The sequence below is a fragment of the Amblyraja radiata genome, chromosome 14 (genome assembly GCF_010909765.2).
Source record: "Amblyraja radiata isolate CabotCenter1 chromosome 14, sAmbRad1.1.pri, whole genome shotgun sequence".
Lineage (NCBI taxonomy): Eukaryota > Metazoa > Chordata > Chondrichthyes > Rajiformes > Rajidae > Amblyraja > Amblyraja radiata.
In genome coordinates this window covers 42,525,299-42,553,167 of record NC_045969.1, presented here as the reverse complement: position 1 = coordinate 42,553,167, position 27,869 = coordinate 42,525,299, and the positions used below count along the sequence as shown (strand labels likewise).

The window sequence follows — 27,869 nt, the reverse complement described above, 5'->3', positions numbered from 1 at the left end:
GCCACTTGGTTGGCAAGGACAAATTGGGCCAATGGGCCCATTATTTAACTCTATACGTGTGGGAAGGAATTGCAGATGCTGGTTTAAATCGAAGATAGACACAAAATTGATGGAGTAACTCTGCGGGACAGGCAGCATCACTGGAGAGACGGAATGGGTTTATTCCTAATGTCCTTGCAAACTAATATGCCGTTGTCAACACTCCCTTCTTTTCCATTGTCCTTCAACATGGTTTTACCTTCCTGGTCCATGGTTATATTGTTCTGTAACTTCACCACTGAATCTTCCAATTAAATTTATTAATCTAATTTGTCTCTTCCCAAAGACAGAAATAACAGCTAAGGTGGTGGAGATAGTGATAAACCATATTTGCTCATCTTCTGCAGCTATCTGCAGCCTTTGATGAGTTCAATCATCTCCAATGCTTCGCCATTATCATACAGTACCTATGTCTATGTAATTTGCCCAGTGTTAATCAGAAATTCACCTGCAATACCTTATCTTCCTGCCCCTGCATCATTACTTCTGGTTATCAACACAAATCTACGTTTAACCTGCCTTCATCCCCAAATTGTTAACCCTCAGAATCCAAAGACATTATTATCAACACATTTGTTGACAACATACTATTCTTAAAAACATACACAAAATTGTGGAATAACTCAGTGGGTCAGGCAACATCACTGGAGGATATCGGAAGGTTTCATGTCAGGACCCGTCTGAAGAAGGATCACACCCTGAAATATCATCAATCCATGTCCTCCAGAGATGCTGCATGACCCACTGAGTTTGTGATTTTATTTTGTAAACCAGCATTTGCAGTTTCTTGTGTCTCCAACATCCAGCTCTGCCTTAGTACCATTTTTAAATCTCTTCAGTGCCTAAACAGTCAGGCCACTTGACTGGTGTGCAGATATAGATGAAAGGAACTTCATCAGTTTTTCTTGGATTCCTTCACATACTCCCTTGCCAATCCCTTACTCCATCTGCCTCACTTGGAACTAAGACTAAATTAGATCATTTGCAGCCTTGATGTCATATTTAATCTCCAGATAAGCTTCCAAGCACAGGAGCTCTGGGAACATTTATTTCCACCTACGAAGCGGTATCTAGTTCCATGTCTACCCATGCTCATTCACGCTGATACTCTCAATAGCCCTCTCTTGCCAGCCTCCTGTCTTGTACATTTTGGGTTATTTGGAGTTTAGTTTAGTCTAGAGATACAGCGTGGAAACAGGCACTTTGGCCCACCGAATCTATGCTGACCACTTACACCTACAAACCTGCACGTCTTTGGGATGTGTGAGGAAACCGAAACACTTGGAGAAAACCAATGCGATCACAGGGAGAATGTGTAAACACCATATAGCCAGCGCTCATAGTCAGAATCTAACCCAGGTCTCTGGCGCCACTTGGTGCCACTGGGCTGTGTTAAATGTGGTGTGGGAGAAATAGGTTTCAATTGATGTGGTGAGATTGTGAGAAATTTCCCTTCGAGACAAGACTTTACGCGAATTGGCAGAGGAGGTGGGTTCTGGTGCGGGAAATTTAGAAAGTTTAAGAAAAGAGACCAAATTGTCGGGTAGAACAGCAAAATTAGTTATAATAATCAAGGAATCAAATTTTTTTTCAAATGCTGGAAATCTGAAAGTCAAAAAAAGAATGTTGGAAACACTCGTGTAGCATTTGTGCAAAGACATTGTTAGATGTATGATAATCCGACTGCTGGGAACAGAAAGTACATCAGAGTGTCGCTCCAATTAGCATCACAACAGTGAAAGTGGAATAAATACAAAATTGAACAATCTTTAACATAATGCATACAGCATTTGTACACTTGATTTGACAATGATGAACACAGAAATGAATCTGTATGATTCATACCAAAATGGAAGATGAGGTGAGATATGAGAATGAGATAAAAGCAAATGTGAGTCAGAATGCAACACAGGAAGTGCTGGTCAGTGGCACAGCTGGTCGAGCTGCTGCCTCACAATGCCAGAAACTCAGGTTTGATCCTGACCGAAGTTGCTATCTGGGTGGAGTTTGTACGTCTCTCCCTGTGACCACGGGTTTCCTCCGGAAGCTTCCATCCCAAAGAAGTGCGGCTTTGGAGGATAAATCTCCCTCAGTAAATTGTCGCAAGTGTGTAGGGAGTGGATAAGAAAGTGGGATAACAGAACTCGTGTGAATGGATGATTGATGGTCGACATGGCCTTGGTGGGCTGAAGGGCCTGGTTCTATGCTATATCTCTAAACTAAAGTAGAATCAGAACTTTGGTTTGGAAAATAAGGAAGGCAAAGCAATTTGAGTAGTCCGAAGGTGCAGAGAACATTGTTACCAGTATAATAATAAGGCTACAGTATAAATCTGGAAATTGGAGTTCCATATAACAGGGCTAATACTACTATCATGAGGGACTTATTTATATGTAGACTGAGTGAATCAAATTGAAGGTAATAGTGCAAAGGATGAATTCATGCAATGTTGAAGAGATGATTTTTCAGATTAGTATGTTAATGATTACAATACAAAATGATTTTATATAGAAATTAGCAGTGATTCTAAAGCAAACTATGAAGACATGAGATACGAAATGTGAATAGTAAATTGGAAAACATTGTTCAAAGATATGACAGTAAACAAGCAAGGCTAACATTTGAAGAATGAAGACACAGTTTACAAGTCTTCAAAGCACAAAGATCCAAAAGGGACAAAAAAGGTCCAGCCATGGCTATCAAGGAGTTAACGTTAGTATTCGGTCCAAAGGAAAGGTTTATAGCATCACCAAGGAAGCAGTCAGCTTGAAGACTATACATTTCAGAATTCTGCAAAGTAGTACCAAGCCAAAGATTAGGAAATGGAAACCAGAATATGAGGGTAGTTTGACATGAATCATTAAAATTCAAAGACTTCAATAACAATGTAAAATGAAAAATAAATAGTATGTTCAGGTTTAAGGATTGAGACAAGAGACATTATATTATGTAATAAGGAAATTATAGACAAATTAACGATTTTTTTTTTGACCGTCTTAACATAACTGAGAAAACCTCTGAAATAATGGAGGACTCCTTTAAAGTGAGGGGAAATTTTTTTTATGGTTGGAGGGGAAAGATTTCTATCGAACCTGAGGGGCAACGTTTTTACACAAAGGCCGGTAGGTATATGGATCGAGCTGCCAGAGGATGTAGTTGAGGCAGGTAATATTATAACATGTAAAACAATTTGGAGAGGTACATGGATAGGATAGGTTTAGAGAAATATGGGAATAGTGTAGATGGGGTATATTGGTCGGCGTGGGCAAGTTGGGCCGAAGGGTACCTTTTCAACACTGCATGACTCTATGACTCCTCATTCGATTGAGGATCTGAAATAAATTGTCACTAATAAAATTAATTAGTATTGGAGCAATTGCTGGAATGAAGAGATGATGATTTTTCAGGGACTGATGACCCGTGTCCTAGCATGTGAGAAGACTGGCCAGAGAGAGAGAGTGGATACTCCAGTTATCCTACAGTCCTTTACATCCTGAACACTTTCCACAGGTTGGATGAATGGAAGTATAATCCACGTTTAGGAAAGGAGGTACTAATGAAATGGAGTAACATTGACCTGTCAGTAAAACACCGGTTTCTAATATAAAGAAAGTGATAACAGAGGACATACATGATAATAATATTTTTCAGCCAATGGATTTATGAAAGAGAATTCATATTTGCAAATTCTTTGAGGTTGTAAACAGGCAGAACAGATAAGGGTGAGTCAGATGATGTGTGCTATTTCAGAGGCCTTCAGTAAATTGCCACACAAGAGATTATTAGACAACCTTAGAATGCATGGGTTTGTTGGTAAAATATTGGTAAGGATTGAGGATTGGTTAACGGGTAGGAGTAAATGAGACAATTTTGGGTCTGTACTGAGACATTTGGAGAGATCATTGGTGAGGCTCAAACTGTTCACAATCAATATCTTCCTAATGTGGACAAAGGAGACAGAGACAGACAAATATCCCCATTTGCTGACAATAGAAATCTGCGAGGCAATGTAGGCTGGCTGTAGGATGTAGAAGTGACTGGCAGGTATTGACAGGTTTAGGGGATGCTTGTGGACATGACAGATGGAATACAATGTGAAAACGAGAGGTCATCTATTCTGATAGATAGGCAGAGAATATTTTTTAACAGTGAGTGATTGAAAGATTTTAACTTTCAGAAAAGCTTGGGTGCCCTTGTAGATGATCCACTGAAAGTTAGCATGAAAGATATCAGAAGGCAAGAGCATGGTGGCCTTTATTACAAATGGATGCAAGTACAAATTGTTTAAATTGGCAAATAAATTGTTAGCCCACGTGCCTGTTTACTGTTGTAGGCAGATGCTGGTTTAAATTGAAGATAAACACAAAATGCTGGAGTAACTCAGCGGGACAGGCAGCATCTCAGGATAGAAGGAATGAGCGACGTTTCGCGTTGAGTCTGAAGAAGGGTCTCAAACCGAAATGCCACCCAATCCTTCTATTCAGGGATGCTGCTTGGCCCGCTTAGTTTACTCCAGCATTTTGTATCTGCCTGTTTACTGTGCTGTGCTGTGCTGTATGTACTGTTCTATATTTCCTTGTGTGAGAGTAGATTCATCTTTCTCGCACCATCTCAATCTCTTTGGAAATTGCATCGGGAATTAGGGCGGCAGAGTGGCGTAGCGGTAGAGCTATTGCCTTACAGCGCAGGGACCCGGGTTCAATCATGACGATGGGTGCTTGACCGTGCGGTGTTTGTACGTTCTCCCTCCGAGACATTTGGTTTCCTCCCACACTCCAAAGACGTACAGGTTTGTAGGTTAATTGGCTTGGTATAATTGTAAATTGTCACTTGTGTGTAGGATAGTGTTAATGTGCCGGGATCACTGGTCGGTGCGGACTCTGTGGTCAAAAGGGCCTGTTGCCGGGCTGTAACTCTAAACTAAACTATCGTATTTCCCGGCAATGAAGACGCACCTGCGTCGAAGATGCACCCCCATTTTGAGTTGCAAAATGTTGAAAAAAGGCTGGAAGGACACAGAATTTCTCACGCTCAAAACAAGATAATAAATAAATAAAAATAAAGAAAGTAACAATTCAATTTGCCTAAGGCTTCCAGATCGCCTCCATTCTGAATGACTGAATGGGTGGGGGGTGGAGGGTGATGGCAGGTGGAGAGATGGTGGGAAAAATGGGAGCACACCGGGCCAAGTTGAATCAGTTGTGATCTTATTGAATGGCAATACTAGTTCAAGGGACCAATTGAGGTTACTCGCGCTGACACAGGAGTAAGCTCCACCGCCCGCTGTCCTGTTATCCATCGCCCGCTGTCCTGTTATCCATCGCCCGCTGTCCTGTTATCCATCGCCCGCTGTCCTGTTATCCATCGCCCGCTGTCCTGTTATCCGTCGCCCGCTGTCCTGTTATCCGTCGCCCGCTGACCCGCTCCGCTCTATGATCTTTGCACTTGAAAGACACGGACTGGGCAGTGAATGCCATGCAGTGTCACCCAGCGCAGAAAGTGAGGCCATGTCCTGCTCCTGGCGGCAGTCGGAATTTAAGGATTTGCGGGAAGCGGCTGACATGAGTGAGGCCGGCGAGCGGCAGGAGAGAGGTGTTCAGACGGTAACCTCAATAGGTCCCTTGTAACCTCAATAGGTCCCTTGAACTAGTATTGCCATTCAATAAGATCACAACTGATTCAACTTGTCCCGGTGTGCTCCCATTTTTCCCACCATCTCTCCACCTGCCATCACCCTCCAACCCCCACCCATTCAGTCATTCAGAATGGAGGAGATCTGGAAGCCTTGGGCAAATTGAATGGTTACTTTCTTTATTTTTATTTATTTATTATTTTGTTTTGAGCGTGAGAAATTCTATGTCCCGCCAGCCTTTTTTCAAAATTCTGCAACTCAAAATGGGGGTGCATCTTCGACGCAGGTGCGTCTTCATTGCCGGTAAATTTTTGTGCCTTATTTTTGGGTAAGAAATAGCGTCTTCATTGCCAGGAAGTACGGTAAACTAAATAGTGTTTACAGATAAGATGTCTCTACCTAAGGATGGATAGTGTGGATGCAGCTGAGACTCAGTGTGTCAACTCCTCTGACAGCAAGTTTGTTAGATGACAAGTGAAGAAGTGTAAGTCAATGCTCTCAAGGTTAAAAATGTTAGAAGTGATCTCCGTGAAACATATGAGATCCAAAGCAGTCTTGTCACAGGTCAATGCGACATGTCCATTAGGAAAATCTCAAGCAAAGGGGCACACTTTCAAGGTAAGGGGGGGGGGAGGTAATTTAAAACTGAGCTACATAAGAACTACTTTTCTCATAGGCAGATGAGTCGTTGAAATATGGATCTCACCTTTTTAGCTGATCCGGATCAAACAACCAATTCATTCCAGGAACTGACCGACTGATTCCATCAATGTTAGACACAAAAAGCTGGAGTAACTCAGTGGGTCAGACAGCATCTCTGGAGAAAGGGAATACATAAGGAAAAGGCATAGGAAAATAAACCTATTCCTTTTCCCCAGAGATGCTGTTGACTCGCTGAGTGACTCCAGCTTTTTGTGTCTACCTTTGGTTTAAACCAGCAGCTGCAGTTTCTTCCTGCACATTTCAATGGCATCAACGTGCTGGGAATGAAGAAAATCTAACTTTTTCTGCAAACGTCATAACAGTTTTCTTCCTTTGCAATCACTTCAAATTGTCACTGTGAAATTTCATCCAAATGGAAGTTTCTTCAGTTTGCCTCCCACTTATATGCAATTGTTATGCAAATGATATCACCATAAAGTCAGACTTTGCTATTAAGAATGTCAGGGCCCTGGTATCATTCTGTGTGCAGAGGCTCACAGATGCCTTTGAAAATGCCCTTTAATTCTCCTAGCAAGAACATTCACATTATTTAAAATAAATAGTTCAACACCTTTAGTAAGTGACAGAAATTCTGTTCATGTATTGAATGTTCATGTGCTGGTTCTCTCGATGTGTATGCACAATCAAATTATTGTTGTTTGCAAGATATCTGTAATTGGGTTAACCTCTTACATAATTTGCATATATGATTCTTGTTATTATTACCCTCTTAATTAGTGAACGTCTTGATGGAATCCCATGCTGTGTTAGACGGGCACAGGTTATTCAAAATCAATTGTTCATTAGTGTTTTTCTTAATCTTCAGTATATCTGATGATACTCGATATGTTTTAACATTTAAATGTTTCTGCACTGCTTCCTTTAGTTTAGTTGTCACGTATACGGAGGTACAGTGAAGAGTTGTTTGTTGCGTGCTATCCAGTCAGTGGAAAGACTGTATGTGAGTTAAATCCAGTCGTCCACAGCAAAGATCCTATAGCGGAGCCGCTATAGGATCTTTGGTCCACAGTGTACAGATACAGGATAAAGGGGATAATGTTGAGTGAAAGATAAAGTCCAGTGTAGATTGGTTATTTCCTACTAGCCAATTGTAGTGCTTGTTAGTAGTGGCTCCACCTAATATGTGTTTCATATTAACAAGAGCTTGCCTATGCCATTCAGTATGAGTAGCTGCTAGGAACTGTAATGTCCTGCAGATCGACGCTGAAAGTAGATTTAATAAACATGTGTTGTATTTTGATATGTGTTTGACTCGACTCATTAGATCCAGTAAGTACTAAATATTTCTGTTGGAATAAAGATTTAAAAGAGTGGAGCGATTGTACGGAATGATACCCACTTCTGGGACCAGCACGTAAAGAGGGAAATTAAGATGTTGCCCCTTCAGGGATCATTGTCCCAAAGGTAGACACAAAAAGCTGGAGTAACTTAGCAGGACAGGTAACATCTCTGGAGCAAAGGAATGGGTGACGTTTCAGGTAAAGAACCGATTTGACCCGAAACGTCACCCATTCCTTATCTCCAGGGATGCTGCCTGTCCCGCTGAGTTACGCCAGCTTTTTGTGTCTATCTTCAGTAGAAACCGGCATCTGCATTTCCTTCCTACACATTGTCCCAAAGAGGAGTCTATGGCATGCTTTAATTGACAGGGTTCTCTTGTGTCCTGGTTCAGGTCTGGAACCGATACTTTTTTACTGAGAGCATCTTATATCTGGTTGGCAAGGTCCTCAAATAAGGTAACCATGTTAATTTTGTGGGTTGACATAAGCCATGACAGCTTACACTTAGGTTTTCCCTACAGTTATTGCATCGCTTTTGGAATATTTTGGAATGTGCTTCATGTTCAAAAGCAATTGAAAGTGATCTTATAAAGGTGTATAAAATCATGAGGGGAATAGATAAGGTGAATGCACAGTTGCTTACCCAGGGTATGGGAATCAAGATCCAGAGGACATAGTTTTAATGAGACAGAAGCAAGATTTAATAGGAACCTGAGGGTCAACTCAGAGGGTGAAGGTATATGGAATGGAATGAGGTTGGAATATGGAATGAGGTTGATGAGGCCAGTACTATAATTGAGACAATGAGCCAATATTAACTTAGGCATTAAAGAGCACATTACAGTATAATATGGAAAGGAAAGGATAAACATGATAACCAATTGGTAAGGAAAGAGAATGCTTTGCCCAGAGAACTTGAAAATGATCATCGATCAAAACTAATTATCAGTGGAATCAAAGCTGAAATTTAAAAAAATATATATTTAATCATGCAAGTCAATAATGGTGAGTTGTTTAAATTCATTAAAGTAGGTTGTATTAAGAAACATTTTTTTAAAGAAACAATGTCCTGTTCAAAGATATTTACAATGAATGGCCGAATCGTGAACAAGTAATCTGACTGGTTATGCTGCGAGAAGATTTCCAATGTTTTGAAAAGGGACCTGACCAGTGCTCATCTCCCTTAAAAAAGATAACCTTGATAAGCGATGTAGAGTTGATATAGTAAGCGAATTACAGTTGGATCAATATTACCACAAACCTTCACAAGAGCAGCGACCAAAAGACCATCAGTGGCTATCACCTTGAACTCCAAACTGAAGAGTTTTATTGGCATGGTCTGGCATTGTAACACGAGTATTGCATTTTACAGAATATAATTCAGGGCGGCAAGAAACAAAGAAGCAATCTGGCTGTTGTTTTTATAAGCTAGCAAAGGCATTTGATTCTGGTTAGAAGCTGATCGCTAAATCGTTGTGTTGTTTAAAGATCTGTAAACATGTTATGGATCTTATTCGCCACATTTATCTTAATTCTCATACACTGATCAAAGCCTTTAAAGCAGATTTCTTTTGGGAAGGGTGTGAATCAGAGGATTAATTTTCCTCAATTTTGCTTGATACTGTGATGGTTTCTCTGCTTAGCATCATCAGTTCATCAGTAATGAAGCTCTGGCCTTTTATCCTAAAGATAAATGAATCAAATTCAAACCAGCATTTGCAGATGATATTGCTGGTGTGGACCCTTAATCTCCATTATTCTAGGTGTGGACCCCAATACATCGGTGTGACCAAACATAGCTTGGATGATCATTTCACCGAACACCTTCGCTCAGTCCACCTGGACCTATCTGATCTCCCGGTTGCCAAACACTTTAATTCCCCTTCCCATTCCCACACTGACTTTTCGGTCCTGGGGCTCCTCCATTGTAACAGTGAGGCCAAACATAAATTGGATCAACAGGCCCTCATATTTCGTTTGGGCAGCTTACAATCCAGCGGTATGAATTATGATTTCTCTAACTTCAGGTAACCATTGTATCATCTCTCTCTCTCCGTTCCTCCCCCACCCAAGTCATACTTGCTTCAAAGTCGTCTTGTTGAGTATCATTGTCTGTACTCGTTTCCACCCAGCCCTCATCTAACAATGGCCTGGTTCCTTTATCATTATTACTTTTTTCGCATATCTATCATTCATTTGTTCTATATCTCCCTATATCACCGTCTATATCTCTCGTTTCCCCTTCCTATGAGTCTGAAAATGGGTCTCGACCTAAAACATCACCTATTCGTTTTCTCCAGAGATGTTGTCTGACCCACAGACTTACTCCAGCACTTTGTGTCTATCTTCGGTTTAAACCAGCATTTGCGGTTCCTTCCTACACATACTGCTTTCCTCTGTAATTCTTGTGTAGATATTTCTGATAATTGTAAGATCTTGGAACAGTTCTCCAATAAGATAGGTCTGAATTTGCTGGATTTAATATTGTGTCTCAAAATAAGACAACATTTATTACGAGACTGAGAATTGATCAATCAGTCGATAACAATTCAGAGGAAGTCAAGAAACATGTTTGTATATATATTGATCCATCGGTCGGGTGCTTTAATCATACATGCACCCACGAGAGCAAATATCCACAGAGCTTCTGTACTGACATTCAAGACCACAAGACATTTCAGAGAATTGTGGATGCAGCCCAGGCCATCAGACAAACCAACCTCCCTTGCATTGACTCCATCTCCCCTTCACGCTGCCTCGGCAAAGCCACCAGCCAATCAAGGCCGAGTCGCAGTCCGGCCATTCCGTCTTTTCCCTCTCCCACCAGGCACGAGGTATAGAAGTGTGAAAATGCACACCTCCACGTTCACAGTTTCTTCCCAGCTGTTATCAAGGCAACTGAACCATCCTACCAACAACTAGAGAGCGCGCCTAAGCCCCTATCTACCTTATTGAAGATCCTCGAATGATCTTTAATTGAAATTTACTGGACTTTACCGTACACTAAACATTATTCTCTTTATCATGTATCTGTGCACTGTGGATGGCTCAATTGTAATCATGTATAGTCTTTGTAGATTAATTGGCTTCAATGTGAAAATTGTCCCTAACGTGTAAGATAGTGCTAGTGTACGGGGTGATCGCTGGGCGGCCTTGACTCGGTGGGCCAAAGTGCCTGTTCCCACGCTGTATCTTTAAATCTCATTATATTTAATCAATTCATCACAAAGTTCACCTTTAATTTAGTGGGGAGCCTATAACAAGGGACTCGACCTGAAACGTCAATCATTCCCTCTCAGTTCAGTTCAGTTTGGCTTATTGTCACGTGTACCGAGGTACAGTGAAAAGTCTTGTTGCATGCTATCCAGTCAGCAGAAAGACAATACATGATTAGTATGGGTGTCAGAGGCTGTGGGGAGAAGGTAGGAGAATGGGGTTCGGAGGGAGAGATAGATCAGCCATGATTGAATGGCGGAGTAGACTTGATGGGCCGAATGGCCTAATTCTGTTCTTATCACTTACGATCTTACAATCTTATTATATTGACAATTGTAAAAGAGTTATAGAGTCATACAGCACGGAAACAGGCCCTTTGGCCCAACTCGTCCATGCTAACCAATATACCCCATCTAAGCTGGTCACATCTACCCACATTTACAGTAGCCCCCTACGTCCCATGTCCTTGTATCTGTCCAAGTGTTTTTTAAATGTTGTGGATGTTTTAATAACACAACAAACAGTGATCGAAGCTTCCAGATTGTCTAATATTGTGTGCATTACTTGTTCCCATCTACAAAATAATATTCCCTTGACTTTGATAAATTAGGCTTTAAATATGTCATAATATTTTTCCATCCACCATGTACACCAGTTCCTCAACACGTTTTTAGTTTCGACATCATAATTGCATCAAAGTAGACAAATATATTTACCAATTTCACCCTTTTGAATATACTTTTTAATCAACCATCACATTATTTATGCAATACTGATTCTCTTGACTTCAGCTTCACTCTGTTGATCACAACAAGCTGTTTCATACTCAGTACTGTTGTTTCAAGTTTCATTATTACGTACCTTTGATTCACCCATAATGGACAAGTTCTCAGACCAAGGGTAGAAAATTAGCCTTTGTTCCCTAACAATTAATGAATACAAATGTATTTCCTACTTCTTTGAGACACATGAGACTGCAGGTGCTGGAACCTTGAGCAAAAAGCAAAGTGCTGGAGGAACTCAGTGGGTCAGGCAGCCTTTGTGGAGGGAAAGGGGCAGGTGATGTTCAGCTCTGAGTGAAGTAGGGTCATGACCCAAAACATCACCTATCAATTTCCCTCCACAGCTGCTGCCTGACCCGCTGAGTTCTTCCAGCACTTTTCTTTAGCTAATTGTTGCATCCACCTTTAATTTAGTTTTGGTTTTGTTTAGAGATACAGCCTGGAAATAGGCCTTTCGGCCCTCTGAGTCTGTGCTGACCAACGATCACCAGTATACTAGTTCTATTGCCTGGCTGGTTTTGCATCTTACACACATTGGCTATTCACAGAAGCCAATTAACCTATAAACCTGAGTGCCTCAGGTTCTGGGTTAAGAAGGAAAGGTAGATCAGCCATGATTGAATGGTGGTGTTGACTTGATGGGCTGAATGGACTAATTTTGCTCGTATCACTTATGAACATGAAAATATATCTTAGGTTGATTATTATGAAAAGCTGTAATGTGGAAAGGTTTAACCTAAAATAAAAGTCACCTTGGTTCTTTTGAAACATAACTCCATTGTTTTTTACCCTGCCAAACCAAGATGGGATTTTTGTAATCTACAAGGTCCTTATATTTTCTTTGCTGACATCAATCAGAAATTAGATGAACACGTTTAAAAAAGAAATGCACAGAAGCTCGCTGCAAAGAGAATAAAACTTGCTCATTGACCCATCTTTTATTTCTTTTGAATAGCAGAAAGCCCTCCAGTCCATTTAATAGCATTTCTTGCTTTTAAGTGCGATTGATGGGCCCTTACATAACTACTAATAAATTGATCAAGTTTAATTTTCTACAATTCAAAGGAGAATGCTTGAGCGCATAGTGCCAAGTGACTGCTGAGTCTAATGAATGGTTGTTCTGTCTCCTACTTTGCAAGAAGAATCTTAGACGTTTAACTTTGATTCAGATTATAAAACATCAAAGTCATTCTGAACTGCGCGAAGTCACTGAAAGTGGTGCAGACTTTGATTTTATAATAAAAGTTTTCGTCATGAATACTGTAATGCTTTTACCACAAATTCTATCAAATAGACTGGATCGAGAAGACATAGAAACATAGAAAATAGGTGCAGGAGTAGGCCATTCGGCCCTTCGAGCTTGCACCACCATTCAATATGATCATGGCTGATCATCCAACTCAGTATCCTGTACCTGCCTTCTCTCCATACCCCCTGATCCCTTTAGCCACAATGGCCACATCTAATTCCCTCTTAAATATAGCAAATGGATGAAGACCTAAATGGATGTGGTGCTGTGCTTGGAGGTGAAAAGTCTCAGAAATTTATCCATGTGGACTAATCATGAAAATGCAAATTCTTCAGGTAAACACCCTTCTCACTTTTCAAAAATATACACCAGTAAAGCAAAGATCTGTGTTTCTTTAGCAGTCTGATGAAGGGTTTCGGCCCAAAACGTTGCCTATTTCCTTCGCTCCATAGATGCTGCTGCACCCGCTGAGTTTCTCCAGCATTTTTGTGTACCTTCTGTGTTTCTTTCTATGGATTTTGGGCCCACGTGGGATTATCAATATAGATTGAAGAGTTCATGAGATAATTTAACAGCGGCAATGGAATTGTAACCAGCTTGTGATGTTGCAGGTTGCACCTATCTGAGTTTGCTGTTGAAGTACATTGTTCAAACAACCCAGCTGCGTTTATACCTGATCTACAGGATAAATCAATGCCATCATTAAGGAGAAAATAGATCAGCAGTGAAGCACGATTATAAGATTCATGTTAAACGTGTTAACGCCTGGACAGAGTTCACTCACAGTGAAAAATCTATTCAGATGTTGACGATCAAGAGTGACAGAACAGAAAGCCACATGGCTGCCTTTGTCTATTCACAAATAATAGGCTGAATGCTTGGAGGTGCTTATTCGTCTTTGGTCAGTCACATTATAGCACTAGATGCCTATTGTATTCTACCTCCCATTGACCTATTGTATTCTACCTCCCATTATTACTCTGCTTCTGTAATTGTTTCAGAATCGTCAGCATTTCACTTTTTATTTTGCAATTCTTAATATAACATTAATAGGCCTGTCCCACTTAGACAACTTTTTAGGCGACTGCAGGAGACTTTGTAGTCGCCACATGTTCGCGGGTGGTTGCCGGGGAGTCGCCTTCATGGTCGTTAGGAGTTCCCACATTTTGGGAACTAGTTGCGGCTTCATTATGGTCGCCGAGAATTTTTCAACATGTTGAAAAATTAGCGGCGACTAGAATGAAGTCACCATGGAGAGCAGCGTGAATTCTCGAGCCGTAGGTGGGTCGCAAGGCGGCCCTAGTGGGTTGCCAGGAGGTCAAAGGTTCTCGTAGGTTGGAACCGGTGCTGACCGGTGAATTTCATTGGCTCATTGGAGGGAAAAAAAGGTAAGCAGTAGTTATCAGAACCAAGGAACCGACTGGTAATGTTAAATGTCTGCCGAAATTCGCAGCCGTGTATCTCTGGCTTCTTAAAAGTTGTCTCTACTCCTTCTCCCTCTTTCTCCCTCCTTCTCCCCCCCCCCCCTCTTTTAAAGGACTTACCGTACACTGTGCTTTAGCTGTCTTAATTACAGTGCCAACCTTCCTGTTCATCGAGGTGTGTGTGTGTCTGCATGGGCGGAAATCCTGCCGTGGATGCGGGGCACACCCCCCCCCTATGTTTTGAAAGGTGGGGGACAATTCCCCCCAGTTTTGTTATCCGGATTCTGAAATTTGGTTTCAAAAAAACAATTAAAATCTCCGCTTTCCGCAAAACAGTGGGGGTGTCACTGTTAAGCGCTTATTAAATGTCTCTAATAACATATTAACACGATGTGTCACCAATTGTGTTTTGACCTTCTAAAGCTGTCTGATATGGGTACAACTACCATTTGAACTAACTGGTGAATAGGAAAGATTTAAACGGGTATCAGATTTAAACGGGTCAGGTAATTAAGCAATCCGGTCGAACGGGTTTCCTGGCTGGCTTGCAGGTTTTGATAGGGGGGGGGGGTGCACACAGGGGTAGACACACAGGGGTGATACAGACACCCGTGAGTGTCTGTATCACCTTGGCTTTGCACCTTAGGAATTTTTTAGACAGCGCTCCCCCGCTTGCCCAGGCCCCCGCCTTTGCGATGTGTTTGTGTGTGTGTGTGTGTGTGTGTGCGTGTGCGTGTGTGTGTTCTGCTCTGACAGTCGCCATTCCAGTTCCCGGTTTTTCAGGCGACTGCCGGCAACTTGACAGTCTCCGGCAGTCCGCTGAAAAATCGCCTAAGTGGGATAGGCCCATTAGTTTAAAGTTGCCACTTTGTGCAAAGGGAAAAACATGGAGAACGAGATAGCATCACAGAGGAATCACAGTTTGCAATGTTGCAGTAAAATAATAAATGCCATTTCAGTTGTCAATATGTGAACAAAAGGCAGCAAAACTGCTGTTAAGTTACAATAGAAATTTGCTCAATTTTTCCCAGAAGGAAAACAATCTGAAATATGGAAGGGGTAGTCAGTTATTCTGCTTCTAATTTTCAACATTCCTCTTTTTCTCTTTTTGTATGGAACGTTTAAGCTGTTATCAGACAACTGAACCATCCTACCACAACTGGGGAGCAGTCCTGAACTATTATCCACCTCATTTGGAGATCCTCAGACTATCTATCAATCTGTACACTGTGAATGGCTCGATTATAATCATGTATTGTCTTGCTGCTGACTGATTAGCGCACAACAAAAGCTTTTCACTGTACCTCAACCAACCTAAACTAAAATCTCAAACATATAGCTCCAAGGATACCAGCCATCAACCAGTATTAACTATTCTTCAGTTATTACTGCAGGCATCCCTGTTGGGTGTTTCACTGACTGTAAAGGACTTTGCAGAGAGGACAATCTTGTCCTCCATCTTCATCTATATTTCTTGCTACAAATTGTCATCCCATAAAGCAGCAGTAAACCACCCTTATAACACCATAATACATTAAGTTTGGCCGCTCACTTCATACAGGTAAAGGTCATAAATTGGGGCAAGGTTGATTTTGGATGCATTAGGTGGGAACGTGCACTGCTCAATAAGGTGAGTTGGCCTCCAGGTATGGGGATGGCTGGCTAGTGGGAGGCTTTCATAAACGAGATAGCAAGAGTACAGGGGCAGCATGTTCCCATTAGGGCGAGGGTTAAGGCAGGGTGGCAAACCCTTGTTGGCATTAGCTGCAGATGTTTTGGTCAGGAAAAAGGAGGCAAACATCAGATTTTGGCAGTCTGGAAAACAAATCCCTCTGCATGTACAGATTTACCAATTTACCGGCAACGGATGGTCCAGCACCTCCTTTGATCCAGACAAAATTATCAGAGCGCACCTAAAAATTGCCTGAGCTGCCGCAGATAGCATTGCATGTGATGCGTGCTCTTTCAGTATAATTTCCGCCTTCCTGAAAGAGCTAATTGTTTACATCTGCAGTTGTTGGTGGCGATCCTTCGGTTTTATGCAATTCTTAGCTTCTTTTGCTAACATTTAACCCTAGCGCTGCCTTCTGAGCAAGGTCCAAGAGACAGTCATGGTGTCAAGTTTAAGCGCATTTAATTTACATTCAATATTTGTTTTCTTTCGTTTATAGCAGCCAATGGTGTTTTAGGGACCCGTGAGGTGTATAATTAGTATGTCAGAGGTGTATGGTTGTATCATTATTACATGACCTCTGAGGAAGCTACAGAATTGGATTTTTAGATTAGGGGGTTTAAAATATGTTTGGAAACATATATACATTGGAAGAGTTTAGAGGGATTTATGCCAAATGCAAGCAAATGGGACTAGCCCAAAATGCAAACTTGGATAAATTGGGCTGAAGGACTTTTCTCCACGCTCTATAGCTCTATGACCCAAATTTGGTAGATATTTTATGTGTCAACAAAAATTGAAAGGTGTTTTATTGCAAGGAACGTAGTAGAGATTAATAATGAATATAACATATTATAAATATAATTGCTTCAATTGTGGAAAATAAATGTAAGCAGGATTAATGTTATTTCCCTAATTAATCCATGATTAATTGCTCTGAATATTTAGTACATGAAGCAGAGAGAACTTCCTATTTTTTAGACTATATCGCTGGTGATGGATTAGGTATCCTGTTTAAGACAAAACTTGTCCGAATATAACATTTTCACTTTGCTGAGTTCCTCCCATGGCACAGAAGGCTGTAGAGGCCGTCAATGGATATTTTTAAGGCAGAGTTAGATAGATTCTTGATTAGTATGGGTGTCAAGGGTTAGGGGGATAAGGCAGGAGAATGGGGATAGGAGGGAGAGATAGATCAGCCTTGATTGAATAGCGGAGTAGACTGATGGGCTGAATGACCGAATTCTGCCCCTAACCCTTATGACCATATTTTCACTTAGTTAATGTAGCTAAAGAAATGCGTTGCCTGTTAATTGGGTAATTCTACATTTGATAGAATTGAAACAAAAGCAATATATAACTAATATAAACTTTGTAACAATTTTATGACTAGTGTTCAATCCTACCACAAAAAAAAACATACACATTTCCTTTGAATGGTAGAAGGGATGTTAATGCTAAAATAGCCAGTTGCCCAGTTTTATTGACCCTTCCATTTTAGATTTCTTAAAATAATGTAATGTATATTTGTTGATGTTATCGTGATAAAATATCAATAATAAACAAGGATATTGCAATTGGCTTCATGAATCTGATTCTTCATAGATCCGAATTAATAATATGGCTTATAATTTACCGCAATCGATGTTCAATTTCAAGAAATTCAAGAGACATTTATTGTCACATGCACCAATTGGTACAGTGAAATTTGGGGTCACCTCAAGCTGCTGGCTTTTACTATGCAGGAATCTGCTTAGCTTCTAAGGGATAAACCATAAACTATTTCACTTGGGCCAGCAGCCCAGAACGTATCATGGTTAACTACCACAAGTTATCCATCTTAAAGCAAGCAACTAACTTGACACTGGAACAGAAAATGGAACTCTGCATAAACAGGGTATCTTCAGCTAAATACTCCTGTGATATTATTATTCCTGTAATCATGTGCTGTCTTTCTGCTGACTGGATAGCACACAACAAAAGCTTTTCACTGTATCTCAGTATAAATGACAAAATACCTAAACTAAACTAAACTAAACTGAAATGTATAAGGGATACATGCCAGTGAATATTTTTAGTTTAGTTTCGAGATGCAGTATGGAAACAGACTCTTCGGTCCACCGAATCTGCGCCGACCAGCAATCACCCATACACTAGTTCTATCCAACACACCAGGGATAAATTTACTGAAGCCAATTAACCTACAAACCTGCATATCTTTAGAATGTGGAAGGAAACCGGAGCACCCAGTGAAAACCTAGGTGATCACAGGGAGAATGTACAAACTCTGCACAGACAGCACCCGTAGTCAGGATCGAACCTGGGTCTCTGGCGCTGTAAGGCAGCAACTTTACCTCTGCGCCACTGTGCCGCCCACTTTTATTACTTGAAAAATTGCAATTATATCTCGCAGCATTTTAGACAGATAAATAGATATTATGGTCGAAAACATCTGCACAGTGAACATTTTGCCCCTTTATTGTACAAAGAAGATGTCACTGACAATGTTGGTATTCATTGGTTTCCCTTACATGTTCCTAAACTAAGGAGCAATTAAGAAAAAACACATTGGTGAGTCTGGAGTCCAATGAAGGGCAGACAACGTACGGATAGCAGATTTTCTTCTCTGAAGAATATCCAGCAAACCAGATTTACAAGACAACAGAGTAACTACATGCTTACAATAACTCAGAATATCCTTTGTTTTTTTTTTAATATTCATAGATTGTATTCAATTACTTAAATTCAAATTCCTCACCTGTAATTGTGGAATTCAAACGTGTTTCTCTGGATCAATGATTCAGGCTGTGTTGTTAATCCAGTCATTTAACCACAATGCTCCCATGCTCTTAATTACATTGAATTTCCTTGCTGTGGTTACAAGCAGTAAATACCAAACAGGTAGCAGTACAGACTTAGAGGAAAATACTGAAGCAAAAATCACAGCAGTCTAACTGGGGGACATAGCCAATTCTTTGACAGACAATTGAGCCGACACTCACAGTCATATTTGCACAATGTTTTTGCCCCTTGAAACTCCTCAGTGACCACCCTCGAAAACAACTGCAAATTTGGTGCATTGATAGGACGATGAACAGAACTTTTTTCATTAAAATATTTTTAAAAGGCTGTAAAGTCAGAGCACAGTCACCTCACAAAATATTAACTGCCGTTCATCAGCATTTTTAATCCTAGACGTGCTATGAGATATGGCAAACTAGGTGGACAAGTTCTTCCCAAAGGGGCAATTCTCTCATCCTCATAACATGTTGGAAAGAACTTCCAATGATCAAAGATGATGCATCAACACCTCGGATGCTTGTAATAGATTTGCTGCATGTATATTTTAGAGTAGAGTTTCACATTTTAATTTAATGCATTATCATCTGCAGAACATGAACAAATAGGAAAGTAATGTTTATCTCTGCATACAATTTCTCAGTGGGTTTTTAAGAAACAATTTATCATACCTTAATACACAGGAAAACAGTCCACCGTCTTGTAGTTCTGTTGGACGAAACCATATGGAGTCCTCCTCTTTGCTCATTCGAATTCCATCAAATGGTATCGGCTCTTCAAAGTCCCCATGGCCGTTACTTTTGTACCACATCAAGTTGAGTCCTGAACTCTGAGCTAAGGTGTAGTTGGCCCTGATGTATCCATAAAATAATGCACACTTCACTCGAACTGGTTCTCCCATAAGGACTCGATACTTCTTGTAATCCACGGACCAGTCAGTGCATCCATCAGCTAAAATAAAGATAAATTTAAAAAAATATCCGTTACCATTGAAACAGTTGACATTTCATTCCATCTTCATGATCTTTATTGAATTATAAAACTCAAATAAAAATATTTATGAAATGTGACAATTATATAATGTTATAAGGTGTAACATGATACATCAGCAAAATAAAGCCGTTTTAGAGATAGGGAGTAGTTTTACCCATTCAGAACACCATCAATCAAATAAAGCAATATGTCAATATGATAGTCAAAAGACTGATTGTCATTTAGTTTTTTTTAAATCAATCTGATCAGAGAATCATAGAGTTGCCATGCAACATGGAAACAGGCCCTTCGGCCCAACTTGCTTACCCCGACCAACACGTCCCATTAATGATAGTCCCACCTGCCTACGTTTGGCCCATATACCTCTAAAGCTATCCTATCCATGTACCTGCCTAAATGTTTCCAAAAAATTGCGATATTACCTGCCTCAACTACCTCCTCCGGCAGCTCGTTCCATACAACCACCCTTTGGGGGGGGGGGGGGGAAAGTTACCCCTCAGGTTCCTATTAAATCTTTCTCCCCTCACCTTAAACCCATGTCCTCTGGTTCTCGATTCCACACTCAGGGCAAAAGACTGTGCATTTACCCGGACTATTCCTCTCATAATTTTGTACACCTCTGTAAGTTCAGCCCTCATCCTTCTGCGCTCCAAGGAATAAAGTGACAGTCTACTCAATGTCTACCTATAGCTCAGTCCCTCGAGTCCTGGCAACATCCTTGTAAATCTTCTCTGCACACTTTCCAGCTTAACAACATCCTTGTTGTTATCCTTCACATTAAGAAGCAAAATAAGGGAGGGATGAGCAAGGGAGAAAAATGGTGAAAGATAGGTGGTTCAAGCATTCAACATAGAAGATGCACAAAGGAATATTGGATGAATGCATTAATATGTGCAACATAGGTCGGTAGAATTAAATAACTTACACAGAATAACATTTTCCCATTTGACATTTTTGAAATACTAGATAAGGCCTTGGTCAGAGACTAGTTTTATCCTAAAGGAAAAGACATTGCAAATTCTTTGTCACCTTGCATTTAAACAGACGGTGATGGGTTTGGAATGCTATATTTAAATAAATTCTTCTGATATGCATGTATATAATGCATTGATTGTTCATCCCGAAATGATACTGGGGCATCTTGCCACCTGTAACATTAAATCACAGGTTTTCTTGTCATTTATGTTATCTGATATGCCGAACATTTACAACATTCTCCTTTATTTCCAATCTCCAGCATCTATTGGGTTCTACATCTACATTAGGCGCTGTGAGTCAGCTGCCCTGCCAGCAGCGTGTTCGTTATTTCGACTTTTTTGGGGGTTTTTATGTGTCCAAATGCTAGTTAGGTGTTGTAAAGACGAGTGGAAACGCACTAAGTCTTCACTACTATTTTATTACTAATCACACACATTACTGTTCATACACATTCCTGCCCTAGCTGTCCGTGGTCTGTCACCGGAGCTAGAGAGCGATCTGGAGGTGGGGAGGTTACAATTATACTGGTGATATGGGGAGTGGTTAGTAGTGGTGAGGTCACTGTGTTAAAGGAACATGCACTAGTCTACAGGTGTCTCTCGGTATGTCTTATGTGGGAGGGGGGGGGGGGGGGGGGGGAAGGGGGGGAAAGGGGGGATCCGCTTTTGGTCACCTCCTCGAAGGAGAGGCGACTTTTTCGATGTCGCTTCCCTCACGGCCTAACAGAATGGATTGGAGCAGCCTTTCCTGGAGTCGGGACCAGAGACAGCAGCGGGCATAGGGTGGACTTTTTCTATCGCAGAGTGGGAGAACCCTTGCCGGGGATCGCCAGAAAGGAGTGCTCCGATCACTGGCCTGGTGACTTTGACATCATGGGGCTGTGGTCTGTGGAGCTTCTAGCTGCGGGCAGGGTGTGGACTTACCATCCAGAGCCTGGGATCCCTTGCCGGGGATCGCCAGGAGAAGAGCTCGACCACCGGCCTGCGGACTATAACATACTGAAGCCGCGGTCTCCAGTAGGAAAGTACCTATTTGGGCACTCCAAGCCGCGGAGTGTGTTCAACCGTCCTGACGTCGGAGTTTGGATCATCATCGGTGACTACGGAGGGTTCATGGCCCCGACCATGGGTGAACAAATGAGGAGGACTGGCTGAACTTTGTTGCCTTCCACCACAGTGAAGAATGCTGTGGTGGATGTTTGTGTTAAATCTTTTGTGTATTGTGTGTTCTTTATAAGTGTATCGCTGCTGGCAAATTCATTTCACTGTACCTTTGGGTGCAAAATTGGCTTTGACTTTGACTTTGTTCTACCATGCTGTTGCAATCTCTTCCAGCTGCCATCATGCCTACACTTAATCTCCCCCCCCCCCCCCCAGATAGTCAATAATATATTTATTTATTTCCCATCGCCTGGACAACCTTGGGTTGCTACCTTGTCACAGACATTCCCTTTGTTCTCCCTACCCATTACGTTCTCTGCAACATATTTGTTTTCTCAATTTTCCAGTTCTTGGGAAGAATCATCAACCTGGAGTCACAAGAGACTGCAGGAGCGGGAATCTGGGGCAGAAAAACTAAATGCTGGAGAAACTCAAAGGGCCAGGCAGCATCTGTGGAGGGAATAGTCAGTCAATATTTTGGGCCTAGACTCTTCCTTTGGACAGACCAGAAGATGGTTCTATGATTGTCCATTCCTTCCACTGATGCTGAATGACCCATTAAGTTCCTCTAACACTTTATTAGTTGACCTCAACCTGCAATGTTACCTTTTTCTCTATCCCCAGTATTTTCCACTTCCAATCAGGGTCTTCCAGCTTCTACAGTCTTTTTGTTTTTCAACAGCTGATCAGTAGCTCAGATAAGAGCCATTCCTCAAATTATCACCTCCTTTCTTCTTAAACCATAAAAAAAATCCATGAAAGGATCTGCCTGACCTGCTCCAGCACTTTGTGTCCTTTTGCGTATTAACCAGCAACTGCAGTTCCTTGTATCAACTAAAAACCCACAATCTAATTCGTTAAATAAATACTATGCCGTAGACAGTAAGATCACATCAATATATTTGTTTAGATAAATTCTTCCAGACACTTTTGGAGTATCTATGTGAAAGCAAATATAGCATGGTTGCTTTCCTGAATACTATGTAGTTACTTTTGTCTTACTTCAGTAAAATTCAATTTTCCTTTGTAACAAACCTTCGTAGATTTATTGTACCAAAAAGTACTGATGCACGATGGTAGCAGAGGTGGATATGATTGTTTAAAGCAACTTTTACTTTGCTTTGATGAATATCATGGGAGATGCTTGTGTAATAGTCATACAGCGTGGAAACAGGTCCTTCGACCCAACTTGTCCACACTGGCCAACGTGTCCCATCTACACTAGTTTGACCTGCTGTGGAAGGTTAGATCGCATGGAATCCAAAGAGAGATAGCTGAATGGATAGCAAATTGGCTCTATGGAAGGAAGCAGAGGATGATGGTGGAAGGTTGACTCTCAGACTGGAGGCCTGTGACTAGTGGTGTGCCTTGGGGTTCGGTGCTGGGCCCTTTACTGTTTTCCAATTTGGATGAGAACATACAGGGCAAGATTAGCAAGTTTGCTGATGAAAGTTAGTGGTTTTGCAGATAGTGAAGATGGTTGTGAAAGATTACAGCAGGGTCTGGATCGATTGGTCAGGTGGGCAGAGGAATGGTTGATGGAATTTAATACAGAAACGTGTGAGGTGTTGCATTTTGGGACGTTGAACAAGGGCAGGGCCTACACAGTAAATGGTAGACCTCTGGGGAGTGTTATAGAGCAGAGAGATCTAGGAGTGCAGGTGCATGGTTCCTTGAAGGTCGAGTCACAGGTAGATAAGGTGGTCTAAAAGGCTTTTGGCACTTTGGCCTTCATCAGTCAGAGTATTGAATATATAAGTTGGGAGAACAAGATGTTGGTGAGACCACATTTAGAGTATTGTGTTCAGTTCTGGGCACCATGTTATAAGAATATATTGTCAAGCTTGAAAGGGTTCAGAACATTTTTATGAGGATGTTGCCAGGACTATAGGGTGTGAGCTACAGGGAGAAATTGAGTAGGCTGGGTCTCTATTCCATGGAGTGCAGGAGGATGAGGGGAGTGCTTATAGAGGTGTACAAATTCATGAGAGGAATAGATCGGGTAGATGCACAGTGTCTACTGCTACCCGATCTACTGCTACCCCAAGCTCTCAAAACAAAAGGATGCAATTGTCAAACAAAAGTCAAAAATGTTCGAGCGATCCTCCCAGAAATAGGCTGTGACGCTGCAGAAGTTTGAAAAAAATTGATGAAGCAACTCCTCTTATTGTGATGGGGAGAAGCTTGTCAAGCCTATTCCACTAGGACTGAATGTGTCATGGAGGCGAATGATTGAAGGATAGTACTTGTGCTTTCACAATTTTCTTGCTATTGCCAACGCAAAGAAGCCTTTCCGTTGAGATGTATAAATTTAAGAGGGCAAGTTTACCGGTGAATTATAAGATCAATATAGAACAGCGCTGCAAGAATTCACTGAAGTTGTGCATTTCACTCAATTACACCAAAATCAATCTTAGAAAATGTGAGAAAACAGGAGAGCAAGGTGTTTTTTTTTTAATGCAACAAGTGGAGAAAGAACAAATGTCAAAGAATATAATGACCGGCACATAAACTGATACTGTAGCTGAAACAAGTGAAGAACCATGAACAACCGCTGCAGTAGTGATTGAGGCCAGTGCATCGAGGAGTTTGCAAAACTGAAGAGATACTAAATACCAGTGAAGCATGCATCACTGTGTATGTGCTTCAAGTTTGAGCTATCAAATTTGATTTAAGCTATCAAAAGTGAGCAATTTCCCTTGCTAATAGTTGGGTTATCACGGCATGATGCTAAATTATACTAATAATGTTAATTAGATTGTCATCTAAATTACTAACGTTGCTAACAAACAAGCACAATTCTGCTTGATGCTGACATTTTACACCTCTATAAAATGGATTTTGGCATATGGATTTGTTTAAGCAGGTATCACACTTGATGATAGACACAAAAAGCTGGGGTAACTCAGCAGGTCAGACAGCATCTCTGGAGAAAAGGGAGGTCGAGAACCTGATGGTTTCCATGCAGCTTTTGAGAACCACCACTGAATGTGTCCTGTAGTGAAGATGCAGATTGGGAGTATTGCATGCAGTTCTGGTCACCCCATAACAGGAAGAATGTGGAGGCTTTGGAAAGGGCCCAAGAAAAGGTTTACCAGTATTCTGCCTGGATTACAGGGTATTGGCTTTGAGGAGAGGTTGGTAAAAATATGAATGTTGTCTCTAGAATGCTGGAGGTTGAATGGAGATCTGGTAGAAATATATACAATTGTGAGAGGCATAGAAAGGGTGGTCAGTCAGAACCTTTTCCCCAGGGTAGATATGTCAAAGACCAGGGCACAGCTTTGAAAGGAAAGAAGGAAAGAAGGAGAGAGAGGGAGAGAGAGGGAGGGGGAGAGAGGGAGAGAGAGGGGGAGAGTGGGAGAGAGGGAGAGAGGGAGGGAGAGGGGGAGAGAGGGGGAGAGGGGGAGGGAGGGGGAGAGAGGGAGGGGGGAGGAGAGAGGGGGGGGGGGGAGGGGGGGGGGAGGGGAGGGAGAGGGAGAGACCAAGTTTAAAACAGATGAGCAGAGAAAGGATTTGGTTTGCAAAGGTGATGGATGCCTGGCACTCACTCTTTAGCGTGATAGTGGAAACAGGCACAACAGTGGCATTGAAGAGACATTTAGATAGACACATGCAGGGACCGGTGTGACATGGATCGTGTGCAGGAACTGGTGTGGTATGGATCATGGGCAGGCAGATGAGGTTAGTTTTGTGTTTTTCACAGATATTATGGCCCAACTGACATGTTCTTGAGTTGTACTTTTCTATGCTCTATGTTCTAACTCTCTGCTAAATGATTCCACAGGTGAAATTCAGAAGTTAGTGCAAGGAGATCAGGGAAGAGAAGTCACTGCAAATTACTTTGAGGATGTAGATTTGCAGTGAAAAGTTGAGAGAAGCAATTGAAGGCCACGGCTTAACATTTCAATGCTTTTCTTCAAAGGTGTATGGAGCACTGAAAAGTGCCCCAGAAAGATAAAATGAAACTTCGAGGGTTGGGAAGGTGGCTTCTGTTGGATGTGTAGATCCAATCAAAGTGATTGCAACTTTGGAGGTGTCGACACCAACAAACATGACAGAAGTCCCATGCCTGTTGGGACATGCTCAATATCGGAGGGAATTTTACCCTCCTCTACCAGGCAAGGTGATGCCACACAAAGGTTTAACAGGGAAAACGACTAAGTGGTCCAACTTCATCAAAGACCCACACCATCCTGGTCACACACTCTTCTCACCGTTGCCATCGGGAAGAAGGTACAGGAGCCTGAAATCTGTAACATCCAGGTTCAGGAACAGCTTCTTCCCCTCAGCCATCAGGCTCTTAAACACGACAACAAATAAGCTCAGAACAGTAACAGTCTATTATTATTATTATTATTGCACTATATCTGTTTACTTATATGTTTACTATATGGTCTATGGTGTATAGACACACTGAACTATTATCTTCTGTTTTGATTTATGTTTACATATTCTGTTGTGCTGCAGCAAGTAAGAATTCCATTGTTCTTTCTGGGACACATGACAATAAAACTCGATTGTCTATTGACTCTTGAAGTGCATTTTCCATTGTCGTCTTATTTCTCCTGCATTACACCCCAACACCAATCTTCCTTTTAGATCATCCTCTCATCATTCTACATCTTAAGATGCATTTAGTTCCAATTCGTTTCAGTTCCGACGAATGGCCTTTGTCCTGAAATGATACCAGTTCTCTCTCCTGTGATGCTGGCTGACCTGCTGAGATTTGCCAGCTTTTTTTGCTTTGTTTCAGATTCCCAGCATCCACATTCCCACAAACGGGGCAAGCCACACAAGGGACGCACGGTTACCTTTCAAGAAACCTGCAGTGAACTACATGGGTTTCGTGCAGCTTCTAATTCATTAAACTAATTGAAATGTTGATTTTGGTAAAGTTTGAAAAGATACGTAAAATAGCAAAGCTTATTTGGAATTCATTTAGAAGCAAATTATAAACCCTGATATCATGCAAAATATTATTAAATGTTACATAGAACATAAACTAGTACAGCAGAGGACCAGGCATTCGGCCCATTATGTCCAGTTAAACTAATCTCCTCTGCCTGCATGTGATCTATATCTATTCCTTGTACCATGTGCCTACCAAAAGTATCTTAGATGCCATTACCATCCCTGGTGATGCATTTTACACACCCACGACTCTCAGTGTAAAAAACCTGCTCCACACATCTCCTTTTATCCTTGCCTTGCTCACCTTAAAGTTATACCATAAGATCAATAGGAGCAGCTAGGCCATTCAGCCCATTGAGACTGCTCCACCATTTGATCATGGCTGATCTATTTTTCCATCTCAACCACATTCTCCTGCCTTCTCTCCATAACCTTTGATGCCCTTACAAATCAAAAACCTATCAATCTCTGCTTTAAAGATACCCAAAATGACTTGGCCTACAAAGTAATTTGTGGCAATGAATTCCACAGATTCACCACCTTCTGGCTGCAGAAATTTCTCCTCATACTATTCTAAAGGTACATCCTTTTATTCCAAAACGGTGCCCTCTGGCCCGAAACCCTCCCACTACTGAAAGCATCCTCTCCACATCAACTATCTAGGCCTTTCATTACTCTATAGTCTTTGACATTTCCACCCTGGAAAAAAAGATTCTATGTTGCAGATATTATAATAACTGGTCTTCAAGCCTTATTCCCTCCCGTTCAATACCAAAGAGATAGTGCATTCCATAAATAAGCCATGCAGGATGATTCATTGCACTAATGGTTTTCTGCCTAAAAATTGTAGTTTACAATATTTTCTGTAAATGAACTCAATAACTATGTCAGTAATTACTGGGCTGGAAAGCCTGCCCAATACTCTTGGGTCTTTAATGAGATCTAAATGTTATGTAACTGAGACACATGTGGGTTCAGGAGCATCTGAATTAATTAAGTAGTTTGGAA

The 27,869-nt window shown here is 41.3% G+C and overlaps 1 protein-coding gene across 2 annotated transcripts in view; it reads right to left on the bottom strand.

The window, feature by feature from the left end:
• Nucleotides 1–27,869, bottom strand: part of il1rapl1 (interleukin 1 receptor accessory protein like 1) — a 1,148,250-nt gene that overhangs the window by 635,750 nt on the left and 484,631 nt on the right. For both annotated transcript variants that reach the window (XM_033033178.1, XM_033033179.1), the window contains exon 3: nucleotides 19,488–19,767. In XM_033033178.1, the coding sequence (XP_032889069.1) occupies nucleotides 19,488–19,767 (280 nt within the window). The remainder of the gene's footprint in view (nucleotides 1–19,487; nucleotides 19,768–27,869) is intronic.